Below are 17,331 nucleotides of genomic sequence, written 5' to 3'. Positions count from 1 at the left end.
AATGTAAATAAGTAATGTCCTACAGAGTAACAAGAAGGTGCAGTCATTTCATTCATTCTTAATGCGTGTACATACCTGCAAGAGTTACAACATTTGCAACGGTTATGGCCTCATCCCCTCTGAGTGACGGTTTCATGGCTCAGACGCTAATCAACCCAGCAGCTGGCAGACAGATCTAATGCTCCTGGAACGAGACGTGTTTACAGCTTCATTCTTTTTACAGTGTATCCACGTAATCCCCAAGAAGACATTGCCAAAAAAGTGATGGATAACGCTTAGGCCTACATTTATATTCAGGGCGTTTAGCAGACAATTTTATCAAAAGACACTTACAATAAGTCCATTTGTCAGAAGAAAGAGAAACAACAATATATTGCTGTAGGTAAGGTAAGGATGTTCATAGAACCAAGGGCCAAGCACTAACCATCACTAGGTTAACCCATTCCCCGTACACAACACAGATAGCTAGGAGAAGGCGCTACACCATGCTTAGTAATAGTTTTAAGTTCCAGGATGACTAACTTACAATAAGTGCGTACATTAAGTGCCATTATTCATATAAAAATCGATACATTTTATTCCAACTGATTTATGATTCATTTTCTATTATTATTTATTCACCTCAATAGAATCAATCGTCGCTCAAAACACATTATCTCGTCGGGGTTCTTGTTTTGTGTGTATTTTGTATAATCCCCATGAGCCAATCAATGTTCTGCACAAACAACCCAGGACTCTGAAACACCACTCCAGGACTAGCTGACGTCAGAGTGTACGGACCGAGAAACAAATCCTCTAAAACAGTATTGAGTTTTCTGTAAAAATATAAAAGTATTGACACGTTTTATGGCGACTGCTTTGCAAAAAAAGCCATTTAGCGTAGAGGAAATGGTGTATTGATGAACGCAATTCCGCTGTGGCCCTCCCCCATCAATCCATCGAGCCATGATGGCCCTAGCAGACGTTACCTTCGCCCTATAAAACAGAGGATTCGTCCTGAGCGGTCAGAACAGCCCCACAGACCTGCACTAGCCTCCAGCCTCCAGACCTTCAACAACATCACAGGTAAAGCATGTTTGTTACATCTACAGGAACTCTCTCCAGGCCTTTCTGTCTCTCTTGTATCGTCATGGTTACCTGAGGGCCGCCTCCCTTGTGTTCAGACATGGCTTCGACCTCTGTGCTGCTTTGTGCGCTGGCGCTGCTGTCGTGTTGGACGGCCCTCGCCACACAGGCCCCTGCGGAGGGGGGGGCTGGCGGCGGCAGGCTGAACCAGCTGCTGGGCAGGGGGGGGGCCGGGGAGACCTCCCCCAGAGGGGACCTTCACACCCGAGTGTCCCGCATGGAGAAGATGACCCTGTCGGAGCAGGAGCGTGAGCTCAGGACCAAGGAGATCATGGCGGCCATCTCAGGTACGCCCCCAGACCATCTCAGGTACGCCCTCAGGTACGCCCCCAGACCATCTCAGGTACGCCCTCAGGTACGCCCCCAGACCATCTCAGGTACGCCCTCAGGTACGCCCCCAGACCATCTCAGGTACGCCCTCAGGTACGCCCCCAGACCATCTCAGGTACGCCCTCAGGTACGCCCCCAGACCATCTCAGGTATTCCCTCAGGTATGCCCCCAGGCGCTCTCAGGTACGCCCTCAGGTACGTCCTCAGGTACGCCCCCAGGCCATCTCAGGTATGCACCCTGTGGGGCTCAGAGCCTGGACTGGGTGAACCCTCTTTCACTCTTGATGTGCAGGCAGATGCTTTGAGTGCCGAGGTGTCCCTGAGCGAGACGCCTCCCCCTGACTGCTCCTGACCAGCTGGCTGTCGCCCTGCGGGGCTGACTCCGCCGCCGGGGTGTGAATGTGTGATGAATGGGTGACTGTGAGGCGGTGTTGTAAACTGCTTTGAGCGGCCGCTGGTTAGATGAAGAAGCGCGGTGTAGATGCCGTCCGTTTTCTCAGTATGCGTGTTGTGTTCACAGAGATGGTGAACTCTGGGTGCCCGTCCAGCCGGGACTACCAAGGCTGGGTGGACTTTGGCCGGCGCAGTGCAGAGAGGACGGAGTGATCTCCAGCAGCGACCAGCAGCAAAGACGTCGGAACATAGGTGTATTGTGTCCATTTTTGTATCTCTTAAAATCAACATGTGATATTTTGTAAGAAGCTAATAAAGCAGAGCTGTGCGGTGAATGCGTTGATTGGTTGATCTTTGTGTTCCACTTCACGAGGGTAGACAGGCAAACAACAAGAGGCAATAGGGAATGCCGGTAAATCCACAGTAAGGTTTATTCACAGATCAATCACGGTATTTACACGTCGACAAAAGACTGGGATTGTGACCTCCATCAACACACATGGGTAGAGCATTTCAAAGTCTCAGAGATGAGACACAGAACAGTTTGGTTCATTATTGCCACAAACTAGCGTCACCTTTGGATTCCTCCTTTTTCTTATCCTAGCTTTCCTACGTTATTATTGATTTCTGATTGTACACAAAGTTCCTTTAAAGAAGTCTGAATAAATACATTCATCTGGTGTCACATCAGCTCCATGAAGCTCTTCTTAGACAGGGCTGTGTCCACATTACAGTCGAGTCCTGATGACCAAAAATCCAGCAGATCATTCATACAAGAAGAACGTCAGTCAGCGAGGAAATAAACACACTTACAGCACTTTGCTCATGGGGACCAGAGCGTAGTCTCAACATCTCACTCAGGGTGTCACCTTGAACATCATCCTAAGAGTGTCTGCTACAGCCTCAACATCTCACTCAGGGTGTCACCTTGAACATCATCCTAAGAGTGTCTGCTACAGCCTCAACATCTCACTCAGGGTGTCACCTTGAACATCATCCTAAGAGTGTCTGCTACAGCCTCAACATCTCACTCAGGGTGCCTGGTCTTTGAGCACCAAACAGCGGTGGTTGTGAGTTTGGTTCTGTGCTGAATGCGACAGCGGTGTCACAGCTTAATGCTTTAAGTGCAAGCGGTCATTGACGGATTTCTACATCTCATATCTCTTGAAGTGCAGCAGTACGATTCAACACAAAGCATGCAGGATTTACCAGACAAGGAAATAGTGCAATCATCAGAGAGTCCTTCCATGTGATTAACAGACGGCATTGTGGGTTTTTAACTTAACAGATTGTTCTCTTGGATTGTCCCGAAGGAGTAGATCATTTCCTCCCATCAAAAAACAAGTACTGCAATTCGCATTCCCTTTACATTCGATAAAAAAGTGACAAGATGCACAGAAGATGAGTTCGGGCCAACGAGGGGACGATGGGTGCTGAGTTGGCGGGTTTCAGACACACACACGACCCCATGGAGACGGACCTGCTGTTACTACGACTACAACTCAGATTGTTGGACTAGGGAGAGGAGCGCTGATCAAAGCGACTTAAACGCCCAGAGAGACTTTGGCCACGCCCCCGCGGAGTCGCTCGGAGGAACCCGAGAAACAAAACGCTGAACAAATGGAGATCCTGAGGGGACTCATCAGGAGGTCCTGAGGGGACTCAGGAGGTCATGAGCTGACTCATGAGGAGGTCCTGAGGGGACTCCGACGGCGCGGCGTGGAGACGCAGGAGTCCAGAGGAACACACGGCGAAAGTCAAACCGCCCGGCTCCGCCCTCAGGGTGGGTCTCTGACCTCCGCCCTCTGGGTGGGTCTCTGACCTCCGACCTCAGGGCGGGTCTCTGACCTCCGACCTCAGGGTGGTTCTCTGACCTCTGACCTCAGGGTGGGTCTCTGCCCCCTGCCCCCCATCCCCCAGGCCGCCACCCGGTGCAGCCCCAGGTTCTGGAGTTTCTCCACCAGGTTCAGGCTGAAGACCCGCCCCCTCCCCGGGTCCGCCCCCAGCCCCGCCCCCCCGGGGTCTCCCTCTGGGCTGCCCTGGGGGGCGCCCGGCGCCAGCCCCCCCTGGCGGCGGCGGCGTGGGGGGGGTCCGGCGCCCCGGGACCCCCCGGTGATCCCCTCCCGCTCCAGAAGCTTCACCAGACCCAGAGGCGCTGGGCTGGGGAGGGCGGGGCCGAACAGGGGCGGGGCCACGGGCTGCTGCTGATTGGACGGCGGCCAGACGCTCAGAGGCTCAGCGGCGCCCCCGCCAGCGGGCCGGCGGCGAGGGCCAGGGCTGGGGAGGGAACACAGCGGGGGTCAGGGGGCTCAGAGGAGGTTCTCTCTAACAGTCATGCCCACCAGTGGTCTGGGACCACCAGTGGTCCGTGGCGGTACTGCATGTGGTCCGTGGAAAAAAGAAATGAAATATAAAATAATAGTCGTTGTTTTTACATTCATTTAACCAGAAAATTCCCATAAAAATATGTGGCATCCGTTGTGTGCAGCCAACTTTATTGAAACAAGCCTGTTGTACTGATCTATGACCAGTTATTGTTAGTGCTAGAAGGCCTTTTAAGAGGTGCGGGTAATTCAGGTAGGGGGTGGTTTGAAATATTTTATTGTGTGTATTATGAGGTGGTCCGCACACACACAAAGTTTGAAAACCCCTGCTCTATACTCTAACCAACACGGTCCCTCACGGAGAAGGACGCAGAACTCAGAACTCTGACCTTAAAGGGGACATAATATATCACCAGGTGTGAGTGTGATTAGCCTTATAAGCCGTTTTGAAAATCTGCCTCATATGACCTCACCTAGACCACCTAGATGTGTGCTGTATAGATCAGTCTACCAGCCTACCCAGTGGACTGGAGTAAACGTTGCTCATCTATCCAGCACAGATCTAGGTGGACACGCCCACTAGTGATGTCGGAAGGGGCAGATTTCCGAAACGGCTTGTAAGGCTGATCACACTCGCACCTGGTGATATAATATGTCCCCTTTAAGGTTGTATCAGCGATGTTGGGTGACGTCACTTCTGTTGGTATTTGTAGCGAGATCCCAAACAAACAGAGCCAGCTCCCCCCTCCCTTCCCTGTTTGGATCCAGTAAAAACTTTCATGAACGCAGCGCAAAACCCCGCAACAACCACCCCGTTGGAATGCTATTTATTTTGGCATTGACTGGTTGGTAGTACCATCTGTTTTTGTGTTCGATCTCGGAGCGTAGGCTGCCTACAAAGACGTGGGTTTTTGACGGCCTGCTTACGGGGTAGATAGCGGATCGAGAGGAAAGATCAGATGAATGTGATCATCCATGTTTAGGCCTAGAATCGCTGATGCAACCTTTAAGATCAGAATGCTGAGATTAAAGTCAGAATGCAGAATCCTGCAAAACACCATTTGACTTTAAAGGCAGAATTCTGAGATTTAAGTCAGTACTCAAAAGAATAATCAATGAATCCTCTTCCGTAGTTCCTTATGGCAGAGAGTAGATCAGAGCCGATGGAAGGTGGATACAGACGAAGAGCAGAAGGGCGCTTGGTGGGAAGGCTCAGGGTCTTACCTGGAGGAGGAGGAGGGGGTGAGGAGGGAGGGGCGGAGGGCTGGACGGGTGGAGATGGAGTTGGGGGGAGGACTCAGGGGGAGGGCGGGGCCGAATGGAGATGCTGTGGGGTGGAGGGAGGAGAGAGGAGGCTGAGGATGAGATGAGTTCACCCACCGTCGTCTACATCTACGTGCGTGATTCCAAATGGGTGATGCCCTCATAGTCACTTCGACTAAAGTCAAGTCAAGACAAGTTTTATTTATATATCCCGTTTCATACACAGACAGGTATCCCAATGTGCCTAACATCAAGTGAACAACAACACACACACACACACACACACACACACACACACACACACACACACACACACACACACACACACACACACACACACACACACAGTAGTGTGCACACCCCCAGGGGTGTGCACAGGGTGTGTGTTGGTACCATCACTGATCAGCATGAGATCCAACAGGAAGCTCAGGGTCACAATGTAGGATGTTCCCAATGGACATCCTCCTGTAGTGCATGCGTGCACCACTTGGTGCGCGCCCTGCGTGATGCGTGCGCGGGCCCTGCGTGCGTGTTGCGTGCGTGTTGCGTGCGTGCGTGCGTGTGTGTTGCGTGCGCGCCCTGCGTGCGTGCGGCCCTACCCATGGCGCCGGGGGAGGGGCAGAGGTCGTCCTCCTCGGGGTCGTTCAGGCTGTACACCGTCTGCACGTCGCCCTCCAGCTCCCTGAAGTCCTTGGTCAGGACCCCCGGCCGCGGCTGCAGGATGCCCGCCAGGTTGGGCGTGGCCAGCTGCTGCCACTGGTGCAGCGTGGCCGAGCCTGAGGGGGGGTCCGACACAGGCTTAGTGAGGGGGGGTCCGACACAGGCTTAGTGAGGGGGGGGTCCGACACAGGCTTAGTGAGGGGGGGTCCGACACAGGCTTAGTGAGGGGGGGTCCGACACAGGCTTAGTGAGGGGGGGGTCCGACAGAGGCTCAGTGAGGGGGGGTCCGACACAGGCTTAGTGAGGGGGGGTCAGACACAGGTTTAGTGAGGGGGGTCAGACACAGGTTTAGTGAGGGGGGTCAGACACAGGTTTAGTGAGGGGGGGGGGTCAGACACAGGTTTAGTGAGGGGGGGTCAGACACAGGCTTAGTGAGGGGGGGGTCAGACACAGGTTTAGTGAGGGGGGGGGTCAGACACAGGTTTAGTGAGGGGGGGTCAGACACAGGTTTAGTGAGGGGGGGGTCAGACACAGGTTTAGTGAGGGGGGGTCAGACACAGGTTTAGTGAGGGGGGGGTCCGACACAGGTTTAGTGAGGGGGGGTCAGACACAGGTTTAGTGAGGGGGGGGTCAGACACAGGTTTAGTGAGGGGGGGTCAGACACAGGTTTAGTGAGGGGGGGGGTCAGACACAGGCTTAGTGAGGGGGGGGTCGGACCCAGGTTTAGTGAGGGGGGGGTCCGACAGAGGCTCAGTGAGGGGGGGTCCGACACAGGCTTAGTGAGGGGGGGTCAGACACAGGTTTAGTGAGGGGGGGGGTCAGACACAGGTTTAGTGAGGGGGGGTCAGACACAGGTTTAGTGAGGGGGGGTCAGACACAGGCTTAGTGAGGGGGGGTCCGACACAGGCTTAGTGAGGGGGGGTCAGACACAGGTTTAGTGAGGGGGGGTCAGACACAGGCTTAGTGAGGGGGGGTCAGACACAGGTTTAGTGAGGGGGGGTCAGACACAGGTTTAGTGAGGGGGGGTCAGACACAGGGTTAGTGAGGGGGGGTCAGACACAGGTTTAGTGAGGGGGGGTCAGACAGAGGTTTAGTGAGGGGGGGTCAGACACAGGCTTAGTGAGGGGGGGTCAGACACAGGTTTAGTGAGGGGGGGGTCAGACACAGGTTTAGTGAGGGGGGGTCAGACACAGGTTTAGTGAGGGGGGGTCAGACACAGGTTTAGTGAGGGGGGGGTCAGACACAGGTTTAGTGAGGGGGGGTCAGACACAGGGTTAGTGAGGGGGGGTCAGACACAGGTTTAGTGAGGGGGGGTCAGACAGAGGTTTAGTGAGGGGGGGTCAGACACAGGTTTAGTGAGGGGGGGGTCCGACACAGGCTTAGTGAGGGGGGGTCAGACACAGGTTTAGTGAGGGGGGGTCAGACACAGGCTTAGTGAGGGGGGGTCAGACACAGGGTTAGTGAGGGGGGGTCAGACACAGGTTTAGTGAGGGGGGGTCAGACACAGGGTTAGTGAGGGGGGGTCAGACACAGGTTTAGTGAGGGGGGGTCAGACAGAGGTTTAGTGAGGGGGGGTCAGACACAGGTTTAGTGAGGGGGGGGTCAGACACAGGCTCAGTGAGGGGGGGTCAGACACAGGTTTAGTGAGGGGGGGTCAGACACAGGTTTAGTGAGGGGGGGTCAGACACAGGTTTAGTGAGGGGGGGGTCAGACACAGGCTTAGTGAGGGGGGGGTCAGACACAGGTTTAGTGAGGGGGGGGTCAGACACAGGTTTAGTGAGGGGGGGGTCAGACACAGGTTTAGTGAGGGGGGTCAGACACAGGTTTAGTGAGGGGGGGGTCAGACACAGGTTTAGTGAGGGGGGGGTCAGACACAGGTTTAGTGAGGGGGGGGTCAGACACAGGTTTAGTGAGGGGGGTCAGACACAGGTTTAGTGAGGGGGGTCAGACACAGGTTTAGTGAGGGGGGGTCAGACACAGGTTTAGTGAGGGGGGGTCAGACACAGGTTTAGTGAGGGGGGGTCGGACCCAGGTTTAGTGAGGGGGGGGTCGCAAAATATAAACCTCAACGGAATCAATAATATAACAAGAAGAGCATCTGTCCTCCTTCAGACAACCACACGGTCTGTCCACGGTCTGTCACCCCCCACCAGACCCCCCCACCAGACCCCCGCCCTCCTCACCCTCCAGGGGCTTGACGATCTGCAGCCGGTCGGGCAGGTAGGACCGGCCCCCCGAGGACCCCGAGGGCCGCGAGCTGCCGTTGGAGTAGTTGGTCCCGGTGGAGGCGGAGCCCAGGCTGCCGTCGGGGGTGAGGAACCCGCTGGAGTCCTGCCCCCCCTCCTCCTCCCCCCCGGCCCCGCCCCCGGCCGGCCCCGCCCCCAGCGCCCTCATCTTCCTCTCGCGCTCCACGTCGAAGAAGGGCCGCTCCGACAGGTGGCTCTGCTGCCGCGCCGACAGGTGGAACAGCGCCGCCTCCAGGTCCCGCCCCCCGGGGGTCCCGGGCTGGCCCAGCCGCTTGGGGCCCGCCTGGGTGGAGCTGGGGGGGGGCAGAGGGGTGAGGGGGAGGAGGAGGGGGAGGAGGGGGAGGTGGGGGATGAGGGGGAGGAGGGGGAGGGGGAGGAGGAGGAGGAGGAGGAGGGGGAGGAGGGCGGTTAGCGGACAACAGACACGACATGTTCCCGTGACAACGGCTGAATCTTATTAGTGAACGGACAATCACCAATACATGGGACCTGTAGCACGTAGCTTAGCATAACGTAGCATAGCATAACGTAGCGTAGCATAACATAGAGTAGCATGTCATAACGTAGCATAGCATGTCATAGCGTAGCATCAAATAAAAGAGCATAGCATGACATAGTATAAAAGGATATAATTCAGCTTAGCATATGATAGCATAACGTTGCGTAGCATAGCATTTCGTAGCACAGCATAAAATAACAGCATAGCAAGCAATGTCTGTTACATAGCATGCCCTTGTATAAAAGGACATAGCATTGTGTTGCGTAGCATAGCGTAGCGTAGCCGGCTAGCCGCCCACCTGTGGTCCGGCTCTGCCGGCGGCGCCGGATGGAGGCGGTCCTCCAGGCTGAAGCTGGCGCTGTCCGAGCCGTAGTAGCTGGTCCGGGGGGTGGAGGTGGAGGAGGAGTGGGCGGAGGGGGGGCTGGAGCCGGGGAGGGCCGGGGAGGGGCAGCGGGACCGCAGCCGCTGGGCCACCTTCACCGTCTCAAACACGCGCCACGGGTGGTTCCTGGGGGCCAAGGGGGGCAGTTAAGACCCAGATACCCCCGGGGACATCCTGAGCGAATGCCTGCTGTACGTCCTGGCGCTTAATGCAAGCACTTGTTGTATGTTGCACGACCTGGCACTTAAAAATAGTACTTAGCATAAATCCTAGCTATCTTTAGTACTTAGCATCGTGTAGCATCTTATCCTAGCTATCTTTAGTACTTAGCATCGTGTGGCATCTTATCTTAGCTATCTTTAGTACTTAGCATCGTGTAGCATCTTATCCTAGCTATCTTTAGTACTTAGCATTGCCTTGCATCTTATCCTAGCCGTCTTTAGTACTTAGCATTTTGTAGCATCTTACCCTAGCTACCTCTGTTGTGTACGGGGAATGGGTTAACCTAGTGATGGTTAGTGCTTGGCACTTGGTTCTATGAACATCCTTACTGTACCGACAGAGATATATTATTGTTTCTCTTTCTTCTGATTATTATACATATCCAGAGTCGGCCTGGATAAAAGCACCTGATAAACACCCTGAATGTAAATATAAATAGTATATTCTCCTTAACCGATATTGGCTTTATTTGGGGTGAATCAGTCATTCATCATTAAGCCTCCCCTTTGCTAGAATAAACAAACGTGGGTCAGACTCAAATATTTGCAGGTTGTCAGCCAGCTAATCGACACTGCTAAATAAGATATAATAAGATCATTTAATTGCTAATATAAGTTCTTATTCAAGACTTTTTTCCCCAGACTTTATTTTGTGATCATTCTTTAAAGCGTCTTTGAGTATTCAAAAAAGTGCATGATAAATCAAATGTTTTATTATCAATTAATCTGAAACAGTAAAAATTTCAATTTTCTTTGATGAATGTACTTGTTATGACTGGCAGGTTCCTCAACCAATTAGGGACTCACTTGTACTCGGAGGGGGCGGGGCTGTCCAGGCCCTTCCGGAAGGTGCCCTCTATCTCTGCGGCCAGGGAGTCCATGGGGAAGACGGAGGCCAATGCGCTGTAGCGCTGTACCGTGCTGTTGGGCAGGCTCTTGTTGCGCAGGTTCTTGATGTCCTCTCTGGCCTCCCGTAGCATGTCCTCGCACTGCGCGTACTTGACCTGCAAGTCATTCATCTGCCACCAGGGGGAGACAGATACCCACCGTAAAAAGGGTTGAATGAAACGTATTATCAACGTGCGACAGACAACACAATGTTGATCATAAGAGTTAGTAGCTGGAAACACCCCAACACAGTCATTTTGAGTTTCTTACTGGGATGACGGTATCAATACAATTAGTTTAAATTAATATTTACATTTAGGGCGTTTAGCAGACACTTTTATCCAAACCGACTTACAATAAAAAGAAACAACAATATATCGCTGTCGGTACAGTAAGGATGTTCATATAAATATTTGAAGTTCTATTTGTAAGTGCAAGGACGTACAACATACACTAGGTGCGTAAGAGGGGTGTGGGGGGTTACGGGAGAGGCTGTCGTGTCCAGGTGGACTCCTGAGCAGTGGGCGTGTTACCCGTACCTCTGAGCGCAGGATTATCTGCCCTTCCCGCGAGGCGTTCAGGTGCACGCTGAGGCCGTCGTTCTCGTGGCTGAGCTGAACAAACACATTAATCCCGAAGGTTAACGCTCTGTGTGGCTGCCAGGTTCCTTTCTGACGAGGTTAAAAGCGAGGGTCAATATTTAATGAGCTCAGCAGCGAGAGATGGGATGGACTTGCTTGGTTTCCATGTTTCGTTTTTTTCCATGTTTGTTATATTATAGTCATCGTTGGCCCTGCACACGGTTATTGTGTCTGGCTTGGTTTGTTTTGTTTCTCATGTGTGAGTGTGTGTAGTTAGGTGTGTGCGTGGCGAGGTCCATGTGTGAGTTCAATATGTGTTGTATAACATATATGTTAATATAATATTCCTCCCCAGACGGTACGAGGCTGCAGGAGACGTCCTCTCTCCACTGTCCTTCATAAAGTCAGTATGATGATCCCCACGTTAATACAGGGGCCAGGGGGGGGGGTCTAGTCCCTCTGAGGGGGGGGGGGGGGGTCTAGTCCCTCTGAGGGGGGGCGGGGTCTAGTCTCTCTGAGGGGGGGGGGGTCTAGTCCCTTTGAGGGGGGGGGGGGGGGTCTAGTCCCTCTGAAGGGGGGTCTAGTCCCTCTGAGGGGGGGACGGGGTCCCTCTGAGGGGGGGGGGGGGGGGGTCTAGTCCCTCTGAGGGGGGGCGGGGTCTAGTCTCTCTGAGGGGGGGGGGGTCTAGTCCCTCTGAGGGGGGGGGGGGGGTCTAGTCCCTCTGAGGGGGTCTAGGGGCCCCCTCTGAGGGGGTCTAGGGGCCCCTCTAACAGGACCGGTCCAGGGGCCCTCACCCCCTTGCAGCGGGCCTGCAGGTCCACGATGTGGGCCAGCAGAGAGCTGATCTCCTCCTGCTGACGGAGCGAGTCCTCCACCCTCCGGCCCAGCTCCTCCGACAGGTCACCCACCCGCCGGTTCACCGACGCTGCAGACAGGGGCGTTAACATGACATTAACATGACAATCACATGACATTAACGTGACATTAACACTAACATGACATTAACATGACATTAACGTGACATTAACACTAACATGACATTAACATGACATTAACGTGACATTAACACTAACATGACATTAACATGACATTAACGTGACATTAACACTAACATGACATTAACATGACATTAACACTAACATGACATTAACATGACATTAACATGACATTAACGTGACATTAACACTAACATGACACTAACATGATATTAACATGACATTAACACTAACATGACACTAACATGACATTAACACTAACATGACATTAACATTAACATGACATTAACATGACATTAACATGACATTAACGGGACATTAACACTAACATGACATTAACATGACAGTAACACTAACATGACATTAACATGACATTAACACTAACATGACATTAACATGACATTAACATGACATTAACGTGACATTGACATGACGTTAACATGACATTAACATGACATTAACGTGACATTAACACTAACATGACATTAACATGACATTAACACTAACATGTCATTAACATGACATCAACAACACACCCCAGCTCCACTCATAATTATCGATGGATTCCCAGTACCCTTCTCCTCCAAAGTCAAGAGCCTCGGCGTCATCCTGGACAACACCCTCTCATTCGCACCCCATATTCACAACCTCACCCGGACTGCATTCTTCCACCTCCGCAACATCGCCAGACTCCGCCCATCACTGACCCAATCCAGTACTGAAATCCTAGTTCACTCATTTGTCACATCACGCATAGACTACTGCAACGCCCTCCTCACCGGACTCCCCACCAAACTCATCAACAGACTGCAGATCATTCAGAACTCAGCCGCCCGGATCATCACCCGCACCAAATCATCTGACCACATCACCCCTGTCCTCATCCAACTTCACTGGCTCCCAGTACACTACCGCATCCAATACAAAACCCTACTCCTCACCTACAAAGCTCTCCACAACCTAGCCCCCAGTTACCTCTGCGACCTCCTCCAAGAATACACTCCCTCCCGCTCCCTCCGCTCAACCTCTGCTGGACTACTATGTATCCCCACATCACGACTCACTACAATGGGTGCCCGGTCATTCAGCTGTTCAGCACCCAGGCTCTGGAACTCCCTCCCCCCACACATAAAACAGTCAGACACCATTACAACCTTCAAGTCATAACTCAAAACTCACCTGTTCAAACTCGCACACAACGTCTAACTGATCACTGTTTTGATTGTTTGTTTGTTTTGTTTTGTCTTGTTTTTGTTTTATTTATTTTTTATTTATTATGTTTATTTATTTATTTATTTTTTTCCACAATGTCTTGTTTTTAAAAAATGTATGATGACTATATGCTCTGTAAGGTGACCTTGGGTGTCTTGAAAGGCCGCGCCTCTAAATGAAATGTATTATTATTATTATTATTATTAACATGACGTTAACGTGACATTAACATGACATAAACATTAAGATGACATTAACATTAACAGTACATAAGCATTGATATTAATATTACTTAAACATTAGCCTTAATATTATAATCAACATTCACATTCATATTAACATTAGCATTACATAAACATTAGCATGAATATTAACATTAGCATTAACATTATATTAACTTTACATTAACGTTGACATTGCATTAACAGTCACATTCACATTCACATTATATAACATTACATTAGCACTACATTACATTTACATCACATCAACATCACATTAACATTAACATTCAGGGCGTTTGGCGCTTTTATCCAGAGCAACTTTACAAAAAGAATGTGTCAGAAGAAGGAGAAACAATAATATATCTCTGTTTATACACACTGCGGGGGGGGGGGGGGCAGTACTCACTGAGCTCCTCCACACACACCATCATCAGCTCCTGCTCCTGCTCCTCGTAGCTCTCCGTCTCCGTCGTCAGGTCGTCTGCCTGCCGGGGGGAACCAGCAATAGCCTAGCGGTTAGCATTCATGCTACACAGAAGCACACATCTCCTATGTTAGCTGGATATAGTTAGCTGCAGAAACAAGCTAACTTAAGTTAGCTGCAGAAGCACATTTTTAGAGTTAGCTCCAGAGTTAGCTACAAAAACACAGATTCCCTTCAGGGTGACTAGGAGTTAGCTCCAGAGTTTGCTCTAGAAACACAGATTCTCTTTAGAGTAAGTAGGAGTTAACTCCAGAGTTAGCTCCAGAGTTAGCTCCAGAGCTAGTTCCCTACAGATCCCTCAGGGTGAGTAGGAGTTAGCTCCAGAGTTAGCTCTGGAGCTAGGAGTTAGCTCTAGCCCACCTCGGTGCGTAGCTTGCGGTTCTCGTCCTCCAGCCCCCGTAGCTTCTGGTGCAGGAAGTCATAGTGGACGAAGCTGCTGAGAGAAGCGGTCGACTCGTTGCGTTTGATTCTGTAACCATGGAGACAGAGAACAGACCAGGGTTACACTTTAATACCGTTATCGTGTTAATATTTTATAACATAGTTATTACTGTCTACAATGTTAAGGCCTCAAAGGCCATTGTTATACTACTAGGCCACTCCTCCGGCCAAGATGTTGTGTTTTGATCCACAGTACCTTGGGTGTGTGTGTGTGTGTGTGTGTGTGTGTGTGTGTGTGTGTGTGTGTGTGTGTGTGTGTGTGTGTGTGTGTGTGTGTGTGTGTGTGTGTGTGTGTGTGTGTGTGTGTGTGTGTGTGTGTGTGTGTGAGTGAGTGAGTGAGTGAGTGAGTGAGTGAGTGAGTGAGTGAGTGAGTGAGTGAGTGAGTGAGTGAGTGAGTGAGTGAGTGAGTGAGTGAGTGAGTGAGTGAGTGAGTGAGTGAGTGAGTGAGTGAGTGAGGAGTGAGTGAGTGAGGTGAGTGAGTGAGTGAGTGAGTGAGTGAGTGAGTGAGTGAGTGAGTGAGTGAGTGAGTGAGTGAGTGAGTGAGAGAGAGAGAGAGAGAGAGAGAGAGAGAGAGAGAGAGAGTGTGTGTGAGTACTGACGGAGATTGGGTCTCAGATCGCTCGGCCTCCTCGTTGCCGGCATAGAACTGCAGCAGGTCGTCCCTCATGGACAGCTCGTGGCGGAGCTGAGCGATCTGAAGTAAAGAACACCAACGATATGCCCCTTTAACAAAGAGTCCTAGACCATCCCTTTAACAAAGAGTCCTAGACCATCCCTTTAACAAAGAGTCCTAGACCATCCCTTTAACAAAGAGTCCTAGACCACCCCTTTAACAAAGAGTCCTAGATCAGCCCTTTAACAAAGAGTCCTAGACCATCCCTTTAACAAAGGGTTCTAGACCATCCCTTTAACAAAGGGCCCTAGATCATCCCTTTAACAAAGAGTCCTAGACCACCCCTTAACAAAGAGTCCTAGACCACCCCTTTAACAAAGAGTCCTAGATCAGCCCTTTAACAAAGGGTCCTAGACCATCCCTTTAACAAAGGGTCCTAGACCATCCCTTTAACAAAGGGTCCTAGACCATCCCTTTAACAAAGGGTCCTAGACCATCCCTTTAACAAAGAGTCCTAGACCACCCCTTTAACAAAGGGCCCTAGACCATCCCTTTAACAAAGGGTTCTAGATCAGCCCTTTAACAAAGGGTCCCTAGACCACCCCTTTAACAAAGAGTCCTAGACCACCCCTTTAACAAAGAGTCCTAGATCAGCCCTTTAACAAAGGGTCCTAGACCACCCCTTTAACAAAGGTCCTAGACCAACCCTTTAACAAAGGGCCCTAGATCAGCCCTTTAACAAAGGGTTCTAGACCATCCCTTTAACAAAGGGTTGCAGTGCGGTACAGGAGGTGGTGCAGTGCGGTACAGGAGGTGGTGCAGTGCGGTACAGGAGGTGGTGCAGTGCGTTACAGGTGGTGTTATGTTGCAGTGCGTTACAGGTGGTGGTGCAGTGCGTTACAGGTGGTGTTGTGCGGTACAGGCCGGTGTTCACCTCCTCCTTGGTGGCCTCCAGCTGCTCCTCCACCTGGAGGTTGCGGGCCGTGAGCTCCTGGTTCTGCTGGAGCAGCGATTGGCCGATGCGCGCCGCCAGCTCCAGGTCCCGCTCTTTCTGCTCGGCCGCACACAGGACGCCATTTTGTTTAGCAGTTACACAGTGAGGCCGTGCGGCTTACAGGTCAGTGTTTACTGAATGTAGCAGAGAGAGACGCGTCGATGAGACCGAGTCACGTTGAGTGGCTTTATGGACTCTTTCTCGGTTCGTATCTCAAGGTCTGCAGTATGCAGGCCAGCATGAGCTAGACGCCCCATCAGCTCATTAAGGACGCGTATCTAAAGAGGAGCCTGTTGGATAAAGGCCTACTTCCCTCCATGACTCTTTAGCTGGGGTGCAACGAGCTCCCTGCCGACGTCGCTCACAACCCACCCCCCTCTTACCCACTTATTGTGTGTTGTACGTCCTTAAAAACAGTACATAGCATTGTTTAGCAACTTATCCTAGCTATCTTTGTTGTATACGGGGAAAGGGTTAATGATTGTTAGGGCTTGGCACTTGGTTCTATGAACATCCTTAATGTACCGCCAGCGGTAGATTGTTGTTTCTCCTTCTGACTAATGGACTTATAGTGGCGTGGCGAGCTCACCTCCTCCAGCAGGTGTGTGACGGCCTTGATGTCGTGGTACGTCTTGGTGACCTGGCCGACTCGGTCCGAGCACAGCACTGAGGGACAGGGGACACAGGGAGGGATCAGTGAGACTAGAGCGCCGGTTGAACCTCCGCCCAGACGGCCCCATGTAATCAGAGAGAACATATTCTAAAGGTAAATGCATTCGTCTGTTCAGCTTCCAAAGAAAGTTTGAACATGAATAGAACAACCAACTTTTGTGACTCATTTTTCGCACACGTTTCTTCATTTGCGTCGATTTGACCTAAAAAAGACTGTGAGGACTTCCTTCAGAGGGTCTGCGTTACCACGGTGACGAAGAGAGGGCTCCAGGCTCCAGAAGGAGACCTGAGGGGGAGACGGACCACAGACTACAGGATCAACAAGTACTGATCCTCTTAGGCTGATCCCATTACCTCCACATAAGACCTCATAACAACCCTCTCACCTTAACCCCTCGCTCAGCCTCAGCCCCTCTAACCTGTCTCTCTCCGCCTCTCTAACCTGTCTCACTCTCGCCTCTCTAACCTCTCTCTCTCTCTCTCTCTCTCTCTCTCTCTCTCTCTCTCTCTCTCTCTCTCTCTCTCTCTTCTCTCTCTCTCTCTCTCTCTCTCTCTCTCTCTCTCTCTCTCTCTCTCTCTCTCTCTCTCTCTCTCTCTCTCTCTCTCTCTCTCTCGTGGCTGAGGGTGGAGGATGTGGAACATCTCTCTGATAATTAGCTGATGAAGGCGTTCCACTGGATGCTCTCAGCCAGGCCTGTCTGAACCTATAGAGAGATGGACCACTGGAAAGCTGCATCAGAAGGTCATCACAGAGATGGACGTGATTTGGCCAGAAAGCCTCTGT

General features: G+C 51.6%; 2 protein-coding genes across 4 annotated transcripts; one reads left to right on the top strand and one right to left on the bottom strand.

Annotated features, from left to right (window-relative positions):
* Positions 1–281: 281 nt before the first annotated feature.
* Positions 282–2,588, top strand: LOC132454756 (uncharacterized). The gene is made up of 3 exons (XM_060048338.1): positions 282–1,065; positions 1,164–1,412; positions 1,976–2,588. The coding sequence occupies exons 1-3, from the start codon at positions 900–902 to the stop codon at positions 2,059–2,061; spliced, it is 501 nt and encodes a 166-aa protein (XP_059904321.1). The 5' UTR covers positions 282–899; the 3' UTR covers positions 2,062–2,588.
* hap1 (huntingtin associated protein 1) lies at positions 2,256–16,973 on the bottom strand. 3 transcript variants are annotated; one of them, XM_060048300.1, is made up of 14 exons: positions 16,465–16,973; positions 15,816–15,932; positions 14,868–14,962; positions 14,188–14,296; positions 13,750–13,828; positions 11,707–11,837; positions 10,871–10,945; positions 10,251–10,462; positions 9,139–9,348; positions 8,279–8,634; positions 6,035–6,211; positions 5,397–5,499; positions 2,834–4,125; positions 2,256–2,717 (listed from the first exon to the last, which is right to left on the bottom strand). In XM_060048300.1, exons 1-13 carry the CDS (start codon positions 16,630–16,632, stop codon positions 3,705–3,707), a joined length of 2,253 nt encoding a protein of 750 aa, XP_059904283.1. In that variant the 5' UTR covers positions 16,633–16,973; the 3' UTR covers positions 2,256–2,717; positions 2,834–3,704. The 3 variants fall into 3 exon arrangements, with proteins under 3 accessions (XP_059904283.1, XP_059904284.1, XP_059904285.1); XM_060048301.1 differs by lacking the exons at positions 2,256–2,717; positions 5,397–5,499 and having other exon boundaries at positions 3,952–4,125; positions 16,465–16,968; XM_060048302.1 differs by lacking the exons at positions 2,256–2,717; positions 2,834–4,125 and having other exon boundaries at positions 5,471–5,564; positions 16,465–16,967.
* Positions 16,974–17,331: the final 358 nt, after the last annotated feature.

This window comes from Gadus macrocephalus, chromosome 3, assembly GCF_031168955.1.
Source record: "Gadus macrocephalus chromosome 3, ASM3116895v1".
NCBI lineage: Eukaryota > Metazoa > Chordata > Actinopteri > Gadiformes > Gadidae > Gadus > Gadus macrocephalus.
Note: the sequence above shows the minus strand (reverse complement) of the source record. Positions and strands in the feature narration are given on the sequence as shown.

Excerpts from the sequence above, each read along its gene's own strand:
- LOC132454756 (XM_060048338.1), top strand. The coding sequence starts at position 900 with ATGAACGCAATTCCGCTGTGGCCCTCCCCCATCAATCCATCGAGCCAT. Across the intron at positions 1,066-1,163 it reads GACCTTCAACAACATCACAG|ACATGGCTTCGACCTCTGTG; the intron begins GTAAAGCATGTT and ends CCTTGTGTTCAG. Across the intron at positions 1,413-1,975 it reads GATCATGGCGGCCATCTCAG|AGATGGTGAACTCTGGGTGC; the intron begins GTACGCCCCCAG and ends TTGTGTTCACAG.
- hap1 (XM_060048300.1), bottom strand. The coding sequence starts at position 16,632 with ATGTTCTCTCTGATTACATGGGGCCGTCTGGGCGGAGGTTCAACCGGC. Across the intron at positions 14,297-14,867 it reads CGATCTGAGACCCAATCTCC|AATCAAACGCAACGAGTCGA; the intron begins GTCAGTACTCAC and ends CCATGGTTACAG. Across the intron at positions 8,635-9,138 it reads CCGGCAGAGCCGGACCACAG|CTCCACCCAGGCGGGCCCCA; the intron begins GTGGGCGGCTAG and ends GCCCCCCCCCAG.